The sequence below is a fragment of the Lathyrus oleraceus genome, chromosome 5, assembly GCF_024323335.1.
Source record: "Lathyrus oleraceus cultivar Zhongwan6 chromosome 5, CAAS_Psat_ZW6_1.0, whole genome shotgun sequence".
Classification (NCBI taxonomy): Eukaryota; Viridiplantae; Streptophyta; class Magnoliopsida; order Fabales; family Fabaceae; genus Lathyrus; species Lathyrus oleraceus.
In genome coordinates this window covers 369,926,501-369,942,258 of record NC_066583.1, presented here as the reverse complement: position 1 = coordinate 369,942,258, position 15,758 = coordinate 369,926,501, and the positions used below count along the sequence as shown (strand labels likewise).

General features: G+C 35.3%; 1 protein-coding gene across 1 annotated transcript; it reads left to right on the top strand.

Annotated features, from left to right (window-relative positions):
- The first annotated feature begins 9,214 nt into the window (after positions 1 to 9,214).
- LOC127084811 (probable cytokinin riboside 5'-monophosphate phosphoribohydrolase LOGL3) lies at positions 9,215 to 11,392 on the top strand. Its single transcript, XM_051025326.1, has 4 exons — positions 9,215 to 9,666; positions 9,733 to 9,861; positions 10,017 to 10,201; positions 10,878 to 11,392. The coding sequence occupies exons 1-4, from the start codon at positions 9,457 to 9,459 to the stop codon at positions 11,272 to 11,274; spliced, it is 921 nt and encodes a 306-aa protein (XP_050881283.1). The 5' UTR covers positions 9,215 to 9,456; the 3' UTR covers positions 11,275 to 11,392.
- The last annotated feature ends 4,366 nt before the right edge of the window (positions 11,393 to 15,758 follow it).

Genomic DNA, 15,758 nt, shown 5'->3' with positions numbered 1-15,758 from the left:
TGAATCCATGTTGTTTTACTGTTTCATCAAAACGAAGATTCCAACTTCTGGAAGCTTGCTTCAATCCATAGATTGATCTTTGTAACTTACATATCTTTTGGGCTTCTTCTGGTATGTCAAATCCTTCAGGTTGTGTCATGTACACATCCTCAAGAAGATTCCCATTAAGGAAAGTAGTTTTTACATCCATCTGCCATATTTCATAATCATGATATGCAGCGATAGCAAGTAAAATCCGAACAGATTTAAGCATTGCAACTGGTGAAAAGGTTTCATCATAGTCAACCCTATGAATTTGTTTATATCCTTTTGCAACCAGTCTTGCCTTATAGGTATGTACCTTACCATCCATGTCAGTCTTCTTTTTGAAGACCCACTTGCATCCTATAGGGTTAACTCCTACAGGAGGCTCTACCAAGGTCCAAACTTGTTTGTGTACATGGAATTCATTTCAGATTCCATGGCTTCTAGCCACTTCTCAGACCCGGGACCAATTATGGCCTCTTGGTAGATCACAGGCTCATCTTGATCCATGAATAATACATCACCTTGATAAGTTATGAGATATCCATATCTCTCAGGTAGGTGACGTATCCTGCTTGACCTACGTTGGTCTTGTTCTACTTGAGCAGGTTGCTCTTCCATAACTACTTGTGTTTCCTGCTCTAATTCCTCCATAGGTGTATCAATGCTTTGTGATTCTTGAATTTCTTCAAGCTCTACTTTCCTCCCACTGATTCCTTTGGAAATAAAATCCTTTTATAGAAAAACTCCAGTTCGAGCGACAAACACTTTTCCTTCAGAAGGATTGTAGAAGTAATACCCTCTTGTTTCTTTAGGATACCCCAAAATAAGCATTTGTCAGATTTGGGCTCAAGCTTAGTTGAAATTTGTCATTTCGCATAAACTTTCCAAGCCCAAATCTTCATGTAAGACATATGTGGTTTCTTACCACTCTATATCTCATATGGTGTCTTCTCAACCTTTTTGGATGGAAAAGGGTTAAGTGTGTAAGTTGCTGTCAATAGTGCATGTCCCCAAAAGGAGTTTGGAAGATCGGCGTGACTCATCATGGATCGGACCATGTCTAACAGGGTTCGATTTCTTCTCTCAGATACACCGTTCCATTGGGGTGTTCCAGGAGGTGTAAGTTGGGATAGGATCCCACACTCTTTCAGATGGTCATCAAACTCTAGGCTTAAATACTCACCACCTCGATCTAATCGAAGAGTTTTAATATTCTTACCTAGTTGGTTTTGTACTTCATTCTTGAATTTCTTGAACTTTCCAAAGGACTCTAATTTGTGTTTCATTAAATACACATAACCATATCTACTGAAATCATCAGTAAATGTGATGAAGTACTGAAAACCTCCTCTGGCTGGTATGTTCAATGGTCCACATACATCAGTATGTATGAGGGCCAAAAGATCATTAGCTCTTTCACCTTTTCCTGTGAATGGACACTTTGTCATCTTACCAATCAAACAAGATCTACATGTCTCATATGATTCATAATCAAAAGAGTCCAATAGTCCATCTTTATGGAGTTTGGAAATGCGTTTCTCATTTATGTGGCCTAATCGACAATGCCAAAGGTAAGTTGGATTTAACTCATTAGGTCTCATCCTTTTAGTATTAATGTTATAAATAGGCATTTCAAGATCAAGGACATATAGTCCATTGTTCATTTGTGCAGTAGCATAGAATATATCATTCAAATAAATTGAGCAACAATTGTTCTTTATTATAAATGAAAAACCAAACTTGTCCAAACAAGAAACGAAAATAATATTCCTGCTAATTGGAGGTACATAATAACATTTCTCTAACTGAATTATTAAACCACTAGGTAAAGTCAATACATAAGTTCCTACGGCTAAAGCAACAACCTTTGCTCCATTGCCAACTCGTAGGTCAACTTCATCTTTTGCCAAATCTCTACTCCTTTTTAGCCCCTGCACATTGGTACAAATGTGAGAACCACATCCAGTATCTAATACCCATGATGCAGAAGTAGATAAATTAATTTCAATAACAAAAATACCTGAAGTTGAAGTCTCTACTCCATTCTTCTTATCTTCCAGGTACTTTGGGCAGTTTCTCTTCCGGTATCCGGTCTTTCTGCAATGGAAGCAGGTGCCTTTCTTTGTTATGCCTCCACTAGGCTTCAAAGCAGCAATAGTGGGTTTGGGTTTGGCAAATTCCTTGCCTTTCCCTTTACCACCCTACTTGGTGGGTCTTTTGTTATGTCTCTTTCCATTTCCGTTCATCAGAATGGACTTCCCTTTTAACTTCAGATTCTGCTCAGTAGTTCTTAACATGGCTAGCAGTTCAGGAAGAGATTTGTCCATATCATTCATATTGAATTTTAAGGATAAATTGACTGAATCTATCTGGCAAAGATTGCAAGATCAAATCAGTCGCAAGTTCCTTTCCGAGGGGAAAACCCAACCTCTCAAGGTTTTCCATATACCCAATCATCTTGAGCACATGGGGACCTATAGGGGCTCCCTCAGCTAACTTGCCTTGAAAAAGGGCTTTTGAAACTTCAAACCTTTCATGCCTTGCTTGCTCTTGATAGAGCATCTTCAGGTGTTCGATCATATCGAACGTTGCCATAATCTCATGTTGCTTTTGCAACTCTGAGTTCATGGTAGCTAGCATGAGACAAGCAGTTTCATTGGCATCATCGACATGCTTCTTATAAGAATCTCTTTCTTCCTTATGTGCAAAACTAGGAGGTTCCTCTTCAGGAACAGGTTTCTCCAAGACATACAGCTTTCTATCATGTTTGAGGACAATCCTCAGATTTCGGTGTCAATCCAAAAAATTTGTCCTAGACAATTTTTCATTGTCAAGGATTGATCGTAAAATGTTGTTAGAGGTGTCTGTTATCATGGTAATCTACATGAAAATAATGAAAATATAAGTATCAACAACATATTTAATTAGGCCTTTAATTAAATATGCTCCCACTATTTTACTCAAAACAAATGACCCTCACCATTTGATTCGGAAACTCCCGTTGGAAGATTTTTTAGTGGGTCGAGATCCACATTTCACTTTGTTTTAAGTCCGCGTAGGCGGATTACACAAAACTAGGTTATTTAGGTAGGAACTCCTTCCAATTGTATTTAATACAACTCTCGAATATTTTAGATGGGTGAATAACTCCTTATTCCAATCCATGACATGGATCATTTCCAACTTTTGTTTCTAAACATATATAATCTTATTATAATTTGTTTAGTTAAGTTTGACCCATTGTTTAGCAATTGGATATTACAATTATCCCATCGCACCTTACTAATATAGAATATGCACCTCACGTAGGCGAAACCTACATTATCTGATACTAGTCATGATGAGTGCTAAAACTTGGAAAGCATAAACTTAATATTTAATTTGAGGGAATTTGCAATTATTCTGATCTCACCAGCTTATTTATCATATAAATCGTCTCTCACATGCATCAACATACATCGACATGTATCAACATAAATAATGAAACAGTTATGACCCCTAGTGCAATTGTTCTCCCAAGCCAATGAGAGAATCTAAGTTAACCTAATAACGATCTAAGCTTCTCCAAGCAAGATCTTCAAGGTTGTCCTCCTTTGATATTGTATTCTTCTCTTTCTTCATAACATTACATTACATAACAAAAACTCGTTTTACATACGGGGGAGTGGGATGAGAAAAGAAGTTACATTAAGAGATTAGAAGAGAGGCACGACACGCAGGTCGTATTTTAAAATCCCAAAATAAAATAAAGGAAAACTAAGGCCATAACCGATCACCACAAGACAATAATAATAAACACATTATTATTATTAATTTAAATTCTGTTAATTAATCAAAACCAAATTAAATTTCGACAACCGATCGCACTACGCAGAGTTAGCCGGGGGTTCCGCTGCCCGGTCAGCGGACGGGGGTCAAAGGGGCAACGCCCCGATTCAAAATTTTAATGAACAATTCATTTGAAATCGACGTCGTTTTTCGCATCAACACTTGATACTTTAAAGCACAACTCTTGCGCAATCACAACCCTAATCGCATAACTCTTTGACATCACAACCCTTGTGCCGTTATTAACCCTAATGCACCAATTTCAGACCGTCAAACACACCTCGTTTATTAATTCAATATGATTGATCAACACGTTATTGCTTCACCATACTAATGTCGGATCAAGAAGCAAATGACCATTGATCGCTCAAAGGAAAACAACCATAAGTGTTTGAATGAACGAAACAGAAACAGTATATCATATATACCGTATTTTGCATCAGGATTACTTATATCATATATATAACTTGATTGATCTTAATTGCGTTACCCATAGATAATCGATGTATCGCTGCTTCAGCATACTAACGTCGGATTCCGAAGCATAGTCAATATCAATCATCCAAATCGTACACACATGATGGCAAATTTAACTACTCGTTTATTCTTTGATTCATTCTGTCTTTTAATCATATTAATACAGAAAATACAGAAAATATAGAAAATAAACAGCTATCAGATGCATGGTTTCGTAAGTGGCTCTGATACAACTGAAGGAGAAGAGCGATCCAAAATGCAGCGGAATTAAAAATTTTCTCCTTTAGTGATCCTTACAAATGGGCATGATCAGTGATAGAATGGTTACCTCTTGTGGCGATTGAAACCTTTGATGCAGATTTACGGAGCGATCACGAACGTTGAACGATGACAACACCTCTACTCAGTCCACACGAAGGGATTCCTTCAATCTTAGTGCTAGCTGCTACGAATGAAGGCTTTGAGTGAGAGAGAGAAACAAAATTGCAACTGCACAAAGACTTCTGTACAAGGGTTCTATTTATAGAACCACTTATGTGGGTTGTAAGCTAAAAAAACCCACTTAAGTGTATGCGACCCATATCTTATATTATGCCAAAGTTACTTAAGTGCGTGGTACCTTACCATATTTCGTATTCTACTTAAGTACACCGTACCTTACGATGTTCTACAATTCACTTAAGTGCACCGTACCTTACGGTGTTCCTTAGTTACTCTATCTCTCATCAATCCTTCCTTTTGTGTGTGACCCTGTAGGTTTTCGCGGCATTGGCAATTATATTAAATCACATATTTAACATAATAAACAGTGAGCGGTATCTAGCAACACATCACTGCTACCCAAGACACGAAAATGTCATGTGATCTGACAAATCCTTTTGTGATAATACTTATGCGGGAAATTACCATTTTGCCCTATGTCTATATTGAACACAAGGCATAAACTGTGTCATCCTTGTCCAGTTCAATATTGGGCCTATAGACATTTATCCTGTTACGCAGGATGGGTAAATTCCATCTAGGTCACTCATGTCCCTCAACATGCTTCGTGGAGTACCCATCAACTGTCTTTATGGTCATCCAGTTACGGACAACGTTTGATCAGCAATAAGACACTTGACTCTACATCTAGGGTCCATAGTGGCTTCAGGTTGAAGGGTGATATACACCATTATCACCATGAGAATAACTTATAACACTTTGCATAACATTCTATATAGTATTCTCATAGCGGGTCAATCCAGTATAAGTATTACTCTTAATATTCATACCTATGTTTAAGACTTGATAACTCCTTATCCATGATCCATGAGATGTGATCATCAGTCTATATACATAATAGTCTTAATGCTTTAATGTTATCCCACTTCACAATAAAGCTCGACTACAGATACTTTAAGAATAGTGTCCTTATGTTTAATGTGATCTCATGATTAAGTCACACTTGATACATTAAACGGACTAGCTATTCCAGGGACTTTATTAAACAAACATAATAAAGAAAAAGTCTTTTATTATTAATAAATAATTTGATACAAGTACCAAAAGTATTGGCCTTTAGGGCTTACACCAACAGAAAGAATAAAGTTTTTCATAAACCAGAAAAAGTTTCAAAGAACCTAATTCACCCCCTCCCCCCTCTTAGGCGCTACTCAACTAACAATTGGCATCAGAGCAGGTTATTGGTAACTTTCTCCTCTGATCCAGAAGATGGCTTCCGCAAGTGTAAACCCGGTTTTCAAAAATGGTGGTAGTAGCAACAAACCACCCCTATTTTCTGGAGAATATTTTGACTTCTGGAAAATCCTCATGAAAACACATTTAGAAGCAATTGGAGATGGTATATGGGAAACCGTTAAAAACAGTCTGCATAATCCTATGAGTGTGGTCAATGGTGTTGACACTCTGAAAGTTAAAAGTTCATATGATGAAGACGATAAGAAAAGAATACTTACTGAAAAGAAAGCGATCAATATTCTTCAAAGTGGATTAAGTATGGATGAGTTCTTCCACATATCTCAATGTAAATCGGCAAAAGAAATATGGGACACTTTAATGGAGACTAACAAAGGAACCGCTGAAGTTAAAAGATCCAGATTAAACACATTGAGTCAAGAATATGAAATGTTCATAATGCAACCTGGAGAATCCATTTTTGCATTACATAAAAGATTTGTTCACTTGACGAATCATTTAATTGCTCTCGGAAAAACATTTATAAATGATGATCTCAACCTTAAAGTGCTAAGATCCTTGACTAGAGAGGCAACCAAAAGTAACGGTCATCTCGGAGAAGAAAAGTCTTTCCACTATGACGCCCGCATCATTATTAGGAAAACTCCAAGAACATGAACTTGAACTTGGAAGACTTGGAAATCATGAAAGTCAAGAGAAGAAATCCAAAGAAATTGCTTTAAAAGTAGATTCAAAGGAAGATAAAGATGATGGCGTATCAGAGGAAGGTGAAAATTTCATGCTCCTTGTTAAAAGGCTTGGTAAGTTTTTTAGTAAAAATGACAAACCATTTCATACAAAAAGAAATAAACATTTCAGAAAAAGGGAGACTTCCACATCTACGCAAGAAGTCACATGTTATGAATATGGAAAGCAAGGTCATATAAAGCTGGATTGTCCGAAACTCTCAAAGAAAGGTGGCTTTAAAGGCAAGAAGGATTTCAAGAATAAAAAAGCGTATGTTGCATGGGAAGATAATGAGATAAGTTCTTCATCCAGATCGGAAAGCGACGAATGTGCAAATCTAGCATTAATGGAGATCCTCCGATGGTTCTTCAATGGCGGCACAAATCCAATACGGTAAGCAACTATTCAATTCCTCTTCATTTCTTCTTCACCCCCTTTCATTTCTTCCATTGGTTTTCTTGTTGTTGTTGATTCTTTTTCCATTTTTCAATGCTTGGATCATGGAGAACTATGATGTGAAGTGTGATGAAGGTTTATTTATGCTCAAGTTGATTGAAGCTTCAATGAGAAGCTTCAACAACCATGGACTTGAGCTCTAGTGAGGGAAAGTTGAAGAATGGAGAATGAAGAGTGAAAACTTGAGAGAAAGTGAAGAATGAATGGAATCTAAAAAATGAAGAAGAAGCCATAGTGAGTGAATGATGAATGCTTATATAGACTAGGTGAGGGATGACTAGAGGTTGAAAATTAGTTAGAAATTTATTGGGGTTGTTTTGGGCACTTTGGGAAATTTCCCAAAGTAGTTAGAAGTTAGTTTATGGAAGTTTAAGGTAGTTAGGATGGTTAAAGCATGGATGTATGTGAACTCACATGCATGTGCATATGCTGAATTTTTAGTGAATATGAAGGAAATTGGATGAATTTACATGACACCACTTGAATACATGCTTGGCCATTTACATGGTATGAATGAATGAATTATAGATGCATTTGGATTGATGTTCATGGATGAAATGATGTATTACATACATGCTGAATTTTTCTTTTAATGCCCATGCTTTATGAGGTTTTGCTTATTGTATAGAAGTGGAATGAAAGTGACACATAGTATGGAATTTATTCATGGTATATGCATAACATGCAGAATTTTTATTGAATTTGACTTGTTTTTTAGTGGTTTTGCATATGATGTGAATGTATGTTCATGTGTTGAATTTTGGAGATGAATGACATGAATTTAAAATGACTTTTCATGTGTATTTTGTAAATGCTCATGATGCTTAATTTTGTTATGTAAGTGCTGAATTTTTTTAAAAAATGAATGTAATTTCTAACTTGTTTTTATTATTTTCTTTGTAACATGGTAATGAAGCATGAACAAGCATGGTCAAGAATGGAGTATGAATAAAGACCATTGAAGAACTTGGAATTATTTATATTCTTTTGTGTATGAAAACTATATAGTATGTTTGTAATGACATAAAGTGATGCAAAGTGAAGTCATGTAAATGTAGAAATAATATTTAGTGACTTTTGAATTTTATGTACATGGATTGGAATACCATGAATAAACAAAGGGGATTATAGCTCGAAGTGTATGTATGGAAATGAATTCAAATGAATGCTTAGGGAATTTACCCATGAAGGGAAAAGTGACTTAGTGAATCACTTAGGAATTGAAAATGTATCAAAAATAAAAAATGTAAGTTAGATTGAATGACTTATAATACATGTTATGCAAAAATGGAAAATGCGTGCTTGATGGATATGTCGTGCACATGGTACATCCTTTTTATACATGATGTAATGACTTAAAGAGAGAGGATGAATAGGTTTAAGAATGACTATGGTAGTGGTCAAACGTCTGGTCAACAGTGTCGGCCCTGTTGACCAAAAGTCAACCGCTTCTTTACTTTCCATTTTCAAAATTCAAGATACTTCCTGATTTAAGTAAAACATCATCACCAAAGAGCCTTTGACTTGATTTTTCAAATGAAGGTGGACTGATGAGATGTAGATGAAATGAATGCTTCCTAAATGCATGTAGATGAATAAAGCCGTAAGTCGGGTAAAAAAAGAAAAAATATGACAAATTTTGGATTATGACAATTGTATCTCTAAAGGAGCTGTAGGATTGGATCATGTACACACTGATGAAAATTTAGCAGATCCTTTGACGAAATGATTAACTAGAGAGAAAATCCACAATAGATCTAAAAAGATGTCACTAATGCTTACAAAGAAACGAGTTTATCATGATGATAACCCAACTTAGACGATTGGAGATGCTACGAAATAAGTTCAATGAATAATAACAAGTTATCAGTAATATGAGATGATCATACAAGTGAAACATGAATTCTGAAGTAATAAGTGGATAAGTTAAAATTGCTAAAAAAAAAAAAAAAAAAAAAAAAAAAAAAAGGATAAAATGACATGAAGAAAAGAAAAACGTTAAAAAACATTAATTATCATACATCTCCGAACAAAACAAAAAAAATTACTCAACTTTAACTTACTCTTTCAAAGTTGTCGTCTCTTCTCTTCTCCTCCCCAAACCGGCAAACTAAGGGGTTGTATCGTATGATTCATATTTTGTTTGTGTTCCCATAAGAAGACATAAAGCTTGTTAGTTAGTGTCTAGTTCTAATAAAGAAACCTTGGTCTGAGCCTTTCGTTGAGAATCTCAATTCTCAACTCTCAATGATGGGATTCTCGTTTGCAGTTTCATTTGGTTCCGAAATTGTGCTCACAAGAACCACTCATCAAACCAGATTAATCAACTCCACAACACATCACAAGAACAACAACACCCTTGCTTTCAACTTCTCAAACCATAAGGATATTCACACACCAATTTTTGTATCCAAGCAAGAATCGATTCAATTTGATGACAGGAAGAGCCCAAATCAGGTAACACTAACACACCTATTATTCTCTAGTTCTTCTCAATCATTTAAAAAATATATATTATTACAGGTTAAAGAAGAGATCAATCAATGTTATGAACTCATTAACAGATTGGGAAGAGGAATTGTTTATCTCGGTTCCTCTAGAATGGACTCCACCCATTCGCATTATGTACAAGCACAACATTTGGCTAAAGAGGCAAGTAAATATAGGATTTTGTTGACTAAATCATGATAATTAAGAAAATTCATATTAGTACTAAATTAAGTTTATTGTCTATTGAGAAAGTGGAAAAGTTCTTTTCTAGAAGATATGTTTTTTTTTTCTTTTTCTATATACATATTTCTTTGCAGATAGCAAGTCTTTTGGAATGCACTACATGGTCGGGGGCTGGACCGGGACTAATGGATGCTGTTACTCAAGGTGCTCTGCTGGCAGGAAAACCAGTTGGCGGATTCAAGATAGGAAGAGAAGCCGGGGAATGGACATCATCCAACTTTCATCCATACTTACCCGCAGAAAACTACCTTACTTGCAGGTGATCCACTACCCTTGCTTTATAGCTTATTCATATTGAATATGGATCCTCTCCTATTTGAAAGTAACAAAAGATGAAAGTAAAAAAAAAAGTGGCATTCTCCCTCCAACGGGATTTAGGGGTATACATACACAGGTACGGGTTGATACGATCAACATCTTGTGACTGACCCAACTCGATCGAATCTGTATTTTACTTGAACCCCATCCTAGATCAGGTCAAACTCGGATATGTTTGACCCAATCAGATTAATCCTGAATGTGTTTGGTTCGGGTGACTGGTTTAGAATGTCAAACCTGTCACTCAACTCGACATAATGACATCATTTCCCCCCTCAATTTGAGTATATTTGTTTGAGTATGCTATTTGTGCTTCAATTATTTAAGTAGCATAAGTGTTTTGATTTAATCACAATTTTTTTAGGAACAAGTTATGTTGTTAACTTTAGGACCCATGAACCCGACTCGATCATCATTACATTGTTTTTTTTTTTAGTAAAAACTATGAGTTGAGTACTCAGCTCGAATCAAAGAAACTTTTTTGGATAAAGTATCGGGTTTGGCCAAATCTGGCCCGACCGGTCTAGACTCAGGATCATATTTATATTACATTAAAATAGGAGATGATCCAAAATAAATATGACTGCTAATAACCTCCTAGACTGTTTTAAGTTCAGGTTTTTCTCTGCAAGGAAGCACGGGCTGGTCGATGCTGTAGTGAGAAACAATCCATTAGATAAAACGGCTGTTGTTGCCCTTCCTGGTGGGATTGGTACTCTAGACGAGATGTTCGAGATGCTCGCATTAATTCAACTAGAACGAATCGGATCAAAGCATCCTGTTCCCTTCCTGTTGATGAACTACGATTCATTTTACTCAAAACTTCTCGACTTTTTAGATGTTTGTGAGGATTGGGGAACTGTCTCTAAAGGAGAGGTTGCATCATTGTGGAAGGTATGTAACAGCAACTCAGAAGCTTTGGCTTACCTTGCAGATTTCTACCGCATTTCTTCTGGTGATACAAGTCAGAAGAACGAAACTAAATTGCATAGTACACATGACTTAATCTCTTGATAAGAACTTTGCTTTTATTTTACCTAAGTAACTATTTTATCTCTCAACAAAGCTTGATCTGTAGATTATTCTCCTAAATTAATGTAATAATACCAATCTATATGGTTGATTTTTGACACGTGAAATTGCTTAAAATTTTCTGATTCTTCTGTAGTCACAAAAATTTCCGATTCTTGCCAAAAAAAAGTTTTTGACAGCAAGGAGGCTATTGGCCACTTCGATATTTATCGTGTATGGATCATAGTTTTCTCGATCATACTCGGTTGAAGGGTTTTTGAAAGACTTGTTACAGAAGTTTTACAAATAAAAAGGGGACAATCCTCCTCGAGAAATTTCAAAAATGGATAAAGAATCGAAGATTGATGAAGTGAGACACTTGCGAAATAAAAGGTATGTCACCTTGTTTGATGATGTGCGGCATGGACATTTTTTGAAAGAGTTTGAATTGTGTTTAACTGATAATTAAAAAGGAAGTAGGGTATCATTCACAACTAGGAACATTGATGTTGCCGTGTCTTGCAAGAGATTTTCTTTTGTTCAAGTGCATGAGTTTTAAACCTTGGAATCATGCAATTTGGAACTTTTTTATAAGAAGGCATTCCTTGACTTTGAAAGTTGAAAGGACTGTCCTAAAAATCTAATGAGTGTATCTTCCTGAATTGTTAAAAATATATGAGGTTTTTCCTCTAGCAATTGTGGCTATTGCTGGTCTTTTATCTACCAAGAAAGAGATTCCCTTCAATGGGAAAGGTTTACTGAAAATTTAAGCTCAGAGTTGGACAATAATCCAAGTTTATATGTTGTATCAAAAATTTAGGCTCTAAATTTCATGATTTATTTTACAATCTAAAACAAGGTTTCTTATACTTTAGAGTATATCTTGAAGACTATGTAGTTAAAACCATGATGCTAATTAAACAATGGATAGCTGAGGGGTTTAACAAAGAGGAAACAAGAAAAACATTTGAGAGGAAGCAGGAAACAAAAACAGTATCTTAATTTTTGTCCTCAAGTTCTATTTATTTATTTTTGCTAACATTCAATTAGTGGCTTTTGAAAAAGAAAGAGACTATTTTTGTGTCCATTTTGACGACAAGAATTATCCAACTTGAGATTTTCAATTTAAAAACTATGTCAAAGAGAAAGGAATATGGAGTCCCTTGAATGATGTTTTTAAGACACTGATAGAGAAAACAACTTTAAATGTGCGAGAAACTAAAAAAGCTCAAATTATCACATGGGTTCTTAGTATCGTTGACCCTCATATGATCAATAATATGCACTCCTTTTCAATCAGAACAATGCAGCCAAAAGTTTTAAAATGGAAGTTAGAAATAGATAATTACAAACGTGATAATTTGCTTGTTCAAGGATATTATTTTTATTTTTTGAATTTGGTGATATAACACTCTCCTATTATCCATGTTGATGTCCTATTATCCATGTTGATGTTCCCAAGGCTTCCCTTGCGACTATCACAAAAGTCTACAATACCTTTAGCCATGCTCAATATTTTATGAAGCTTCTTTTAAAATTTGAGGTTGTTATAGGTGATTTGTTGAATAGGAGTTGTTAATGATGAAACACGACAAGTCCAATGCTTATCTTGCAAACAAACTCGTAGATGCAATAAGAAAAGTTTGGAATTGTTGCAAGCAACATGATCGTATTATCTTAGAGTGTCTCACATGTCCTCCATGACCTCCATGTCTACAATTGATCCTTTCATTCATGATGCATCTAATGGTGGTGCTCTTCCGTCTAAAATAATTCTACAAACGGTACTTCCAGCTTTGGGAATTCAAGATAAGTCTTGTAATGTTTCTTGTCCATGGTTTTCTAATTGTGTGCAACTAGTCACATGACGGGTTCCTCTGAAGATTTGCACGATTTATATTTTTATTGTGGTAATACAAAAATCCAAATTGTTGATGGAAAAATCTGCTATATAACTAATGTTGATGACATCAACTCTAATATTCATGATGTGCTTGTATCACATAGTTTCGCATCCACTTTATTATATGTTTGTGAGTTGGTGGATAATAATTGCAATGTTAATTTTTTTGTTGGTTGTCTGCTGGAGGAGCATGTGTCAAGGAAAGTGATCACAAATGGTCCTAAAGTGAAAAGATTTTTTTTGTGACTCTAGTTTATTTCTAATCATTTATCTCTTATTTATAATAATATCTTGAATTCTTTTGAGCATTGACATAGGAAATTGGGTCGGTTGAACTTAGATGTCTTGTCACATTCATTTCAAATTGGCCATATTGATCACAACCTTATCGTCACACATTATTTTGACCCCACTGTTGTAATAAATTTTCAACTTTTCAAGCATCCTCTTTAGCGACACTCCTTCACATATTTTTATTGTCATGGCTCTTAGTTCTGCCTCTGCGTTACTTCTAGCTACCATAGATTGCTTCTTATTTTTCCATGTAACCATGTTTCTCCATACAAATGAACAATAATATGATGTGGATTTTCTATCAAAAGCATATATTGGAAGAAATAGGTAAAAGTTGTTATATATTATTCGTTAGCCTTAGGTTGGTTTATATAGTGAAGATACAATTATTATAATTGATTTTCTCCTTAATGGAGAATAAAGAAAAATAAAGATAATATTAAAGACAATAATTAAATCGGAAATAATATATTTTCCAACACCCTCCTTAAGTTGGTGCATAGATATCTATCATGCTCAACTTGTCTATCAAATACTCAAAAGTAGGTCTTGCCAAACTTTTGATCAGGATATCCGTAGTTTGCTGACTTGAAATCACGAAGGGTAGACATATGATTTCCGCATCTAACTTCATCTTTATGAAGTATCGATCAATCTCGTATGCTTGGTTCTGTCATGTTGAACTGGATTATGAGCTACGCTAATAGCAGCTTTACTGTCAGAGTACAATTTCAATGGAAGCTCAATTTTCATCTTAAGTTCTTCTAGGATTCTAAGGATCCATAATCCTTCACAAATACCTTGAGACATGACTCTAAACTCGGCTTCTGCACTACTCCTTGCTACAAGTCCTTGTTTCTTGATCCTCCATGTCACAATATTACCCCAAACATAGGTACAATATCCATATGTTGATCTTCTATCTGTGACTGAACTTACCCAATCGGCATCAGTGAAGATAGACACATTTCTTTCACCAATCTTCTTAAAATATAATCTTTTTCCAGGATTTCCCTTCAAATGTATCAGTATCCTATATAATGCCTCAAGATGTTCCTCGAAAGGAGAATGCATAAACTGACTCATTACACTAACTGAGAAAGCAATATCAGGTCGAGTGTGTGACAAATAAATCAGTTTCCCAACCAATCTCTGATATCTGCCAGTATCAACAAAAACATTACCTTCTCCCCAAAGTTTAGCATTAGGATCCATAGGGGTATCTGTAGGACGACATCCACTCGTTCATGTTTCTTTCAACAAGTCTAGAATATATTTATGTTGTGAAACCACAATATCATTCTTTGACCGAGCAACCTCCATACCTAGAAAATATCTCATGAATCCCAGGTCCTTGATTTCAAAGTCTACTGCCGATTTCTCTTTTACTTTTGTCATTTCCACTAAATCGTCTCTAGACATCACTGTGAATAATAGAAAAAGGTTTTGATGGTTTATAAGGTTGTATTGGAAACTAGGAATGACGATGCTTTGCAAACTCACATGCTTCACATTTAAACGAATAAAAGTTCTTATTGTGAAATATCTTAGGAAACAAGTGTTTTAAGTAACGAAAACTAGGATGACCTAATCTTAAATGCCGTACCATTATGTTGTCATATTTATTATTCAAAACAGAAAAAGACTCAAAGCAGAAACTTATTGTTTTTTAAGGTAGTTGTGATGCAGATCCAATGTCAAGGTAGTAGAGTCCTCCAACCTCCTTAACACTTCCAATCATCTTCCTCGAGTTCAAATCCTGAAAGACACGGTGAGATCGGAAAAAATTAGTTTGACAATATATATCTTGGGCTAATTTACTGACGGACAATAAATTACAAGATAAATTTGGAACATGAAGGATGTAACACCCCGATAAAACAAGATAATTGTTTAATTTAAGTTAATAATATATTTATTAATTTAATTAAATAATTGGAATATTCTTATTGAAATTATTATTATTATTGGGTTATTATTTTATTGGAAAAAAGTTGGAATTTAGAAAAGGTCCCATTTAGTAAAAAGGTTATTTTTTTTCACGTGAAAAGGAAAAAGGGACAGAAGAGTGGAAAAGGGCAAAGAGAGCCAGAGAACAAGGGTTGAAGAGAGGAAGAACTTGAAGCTGCAGGATTCGCCGGATTAACTCAGGTAAGGGGGGTTTATCATCGATTAATGGGTATTATGGGATAATATGTGATGGGTAGTGAGAAACCATTGATTTGCCTCTGATTGAATGATGTATGATGAATTTGTGAACTTTTGGGATGAACGAAATTTGGATTATAAT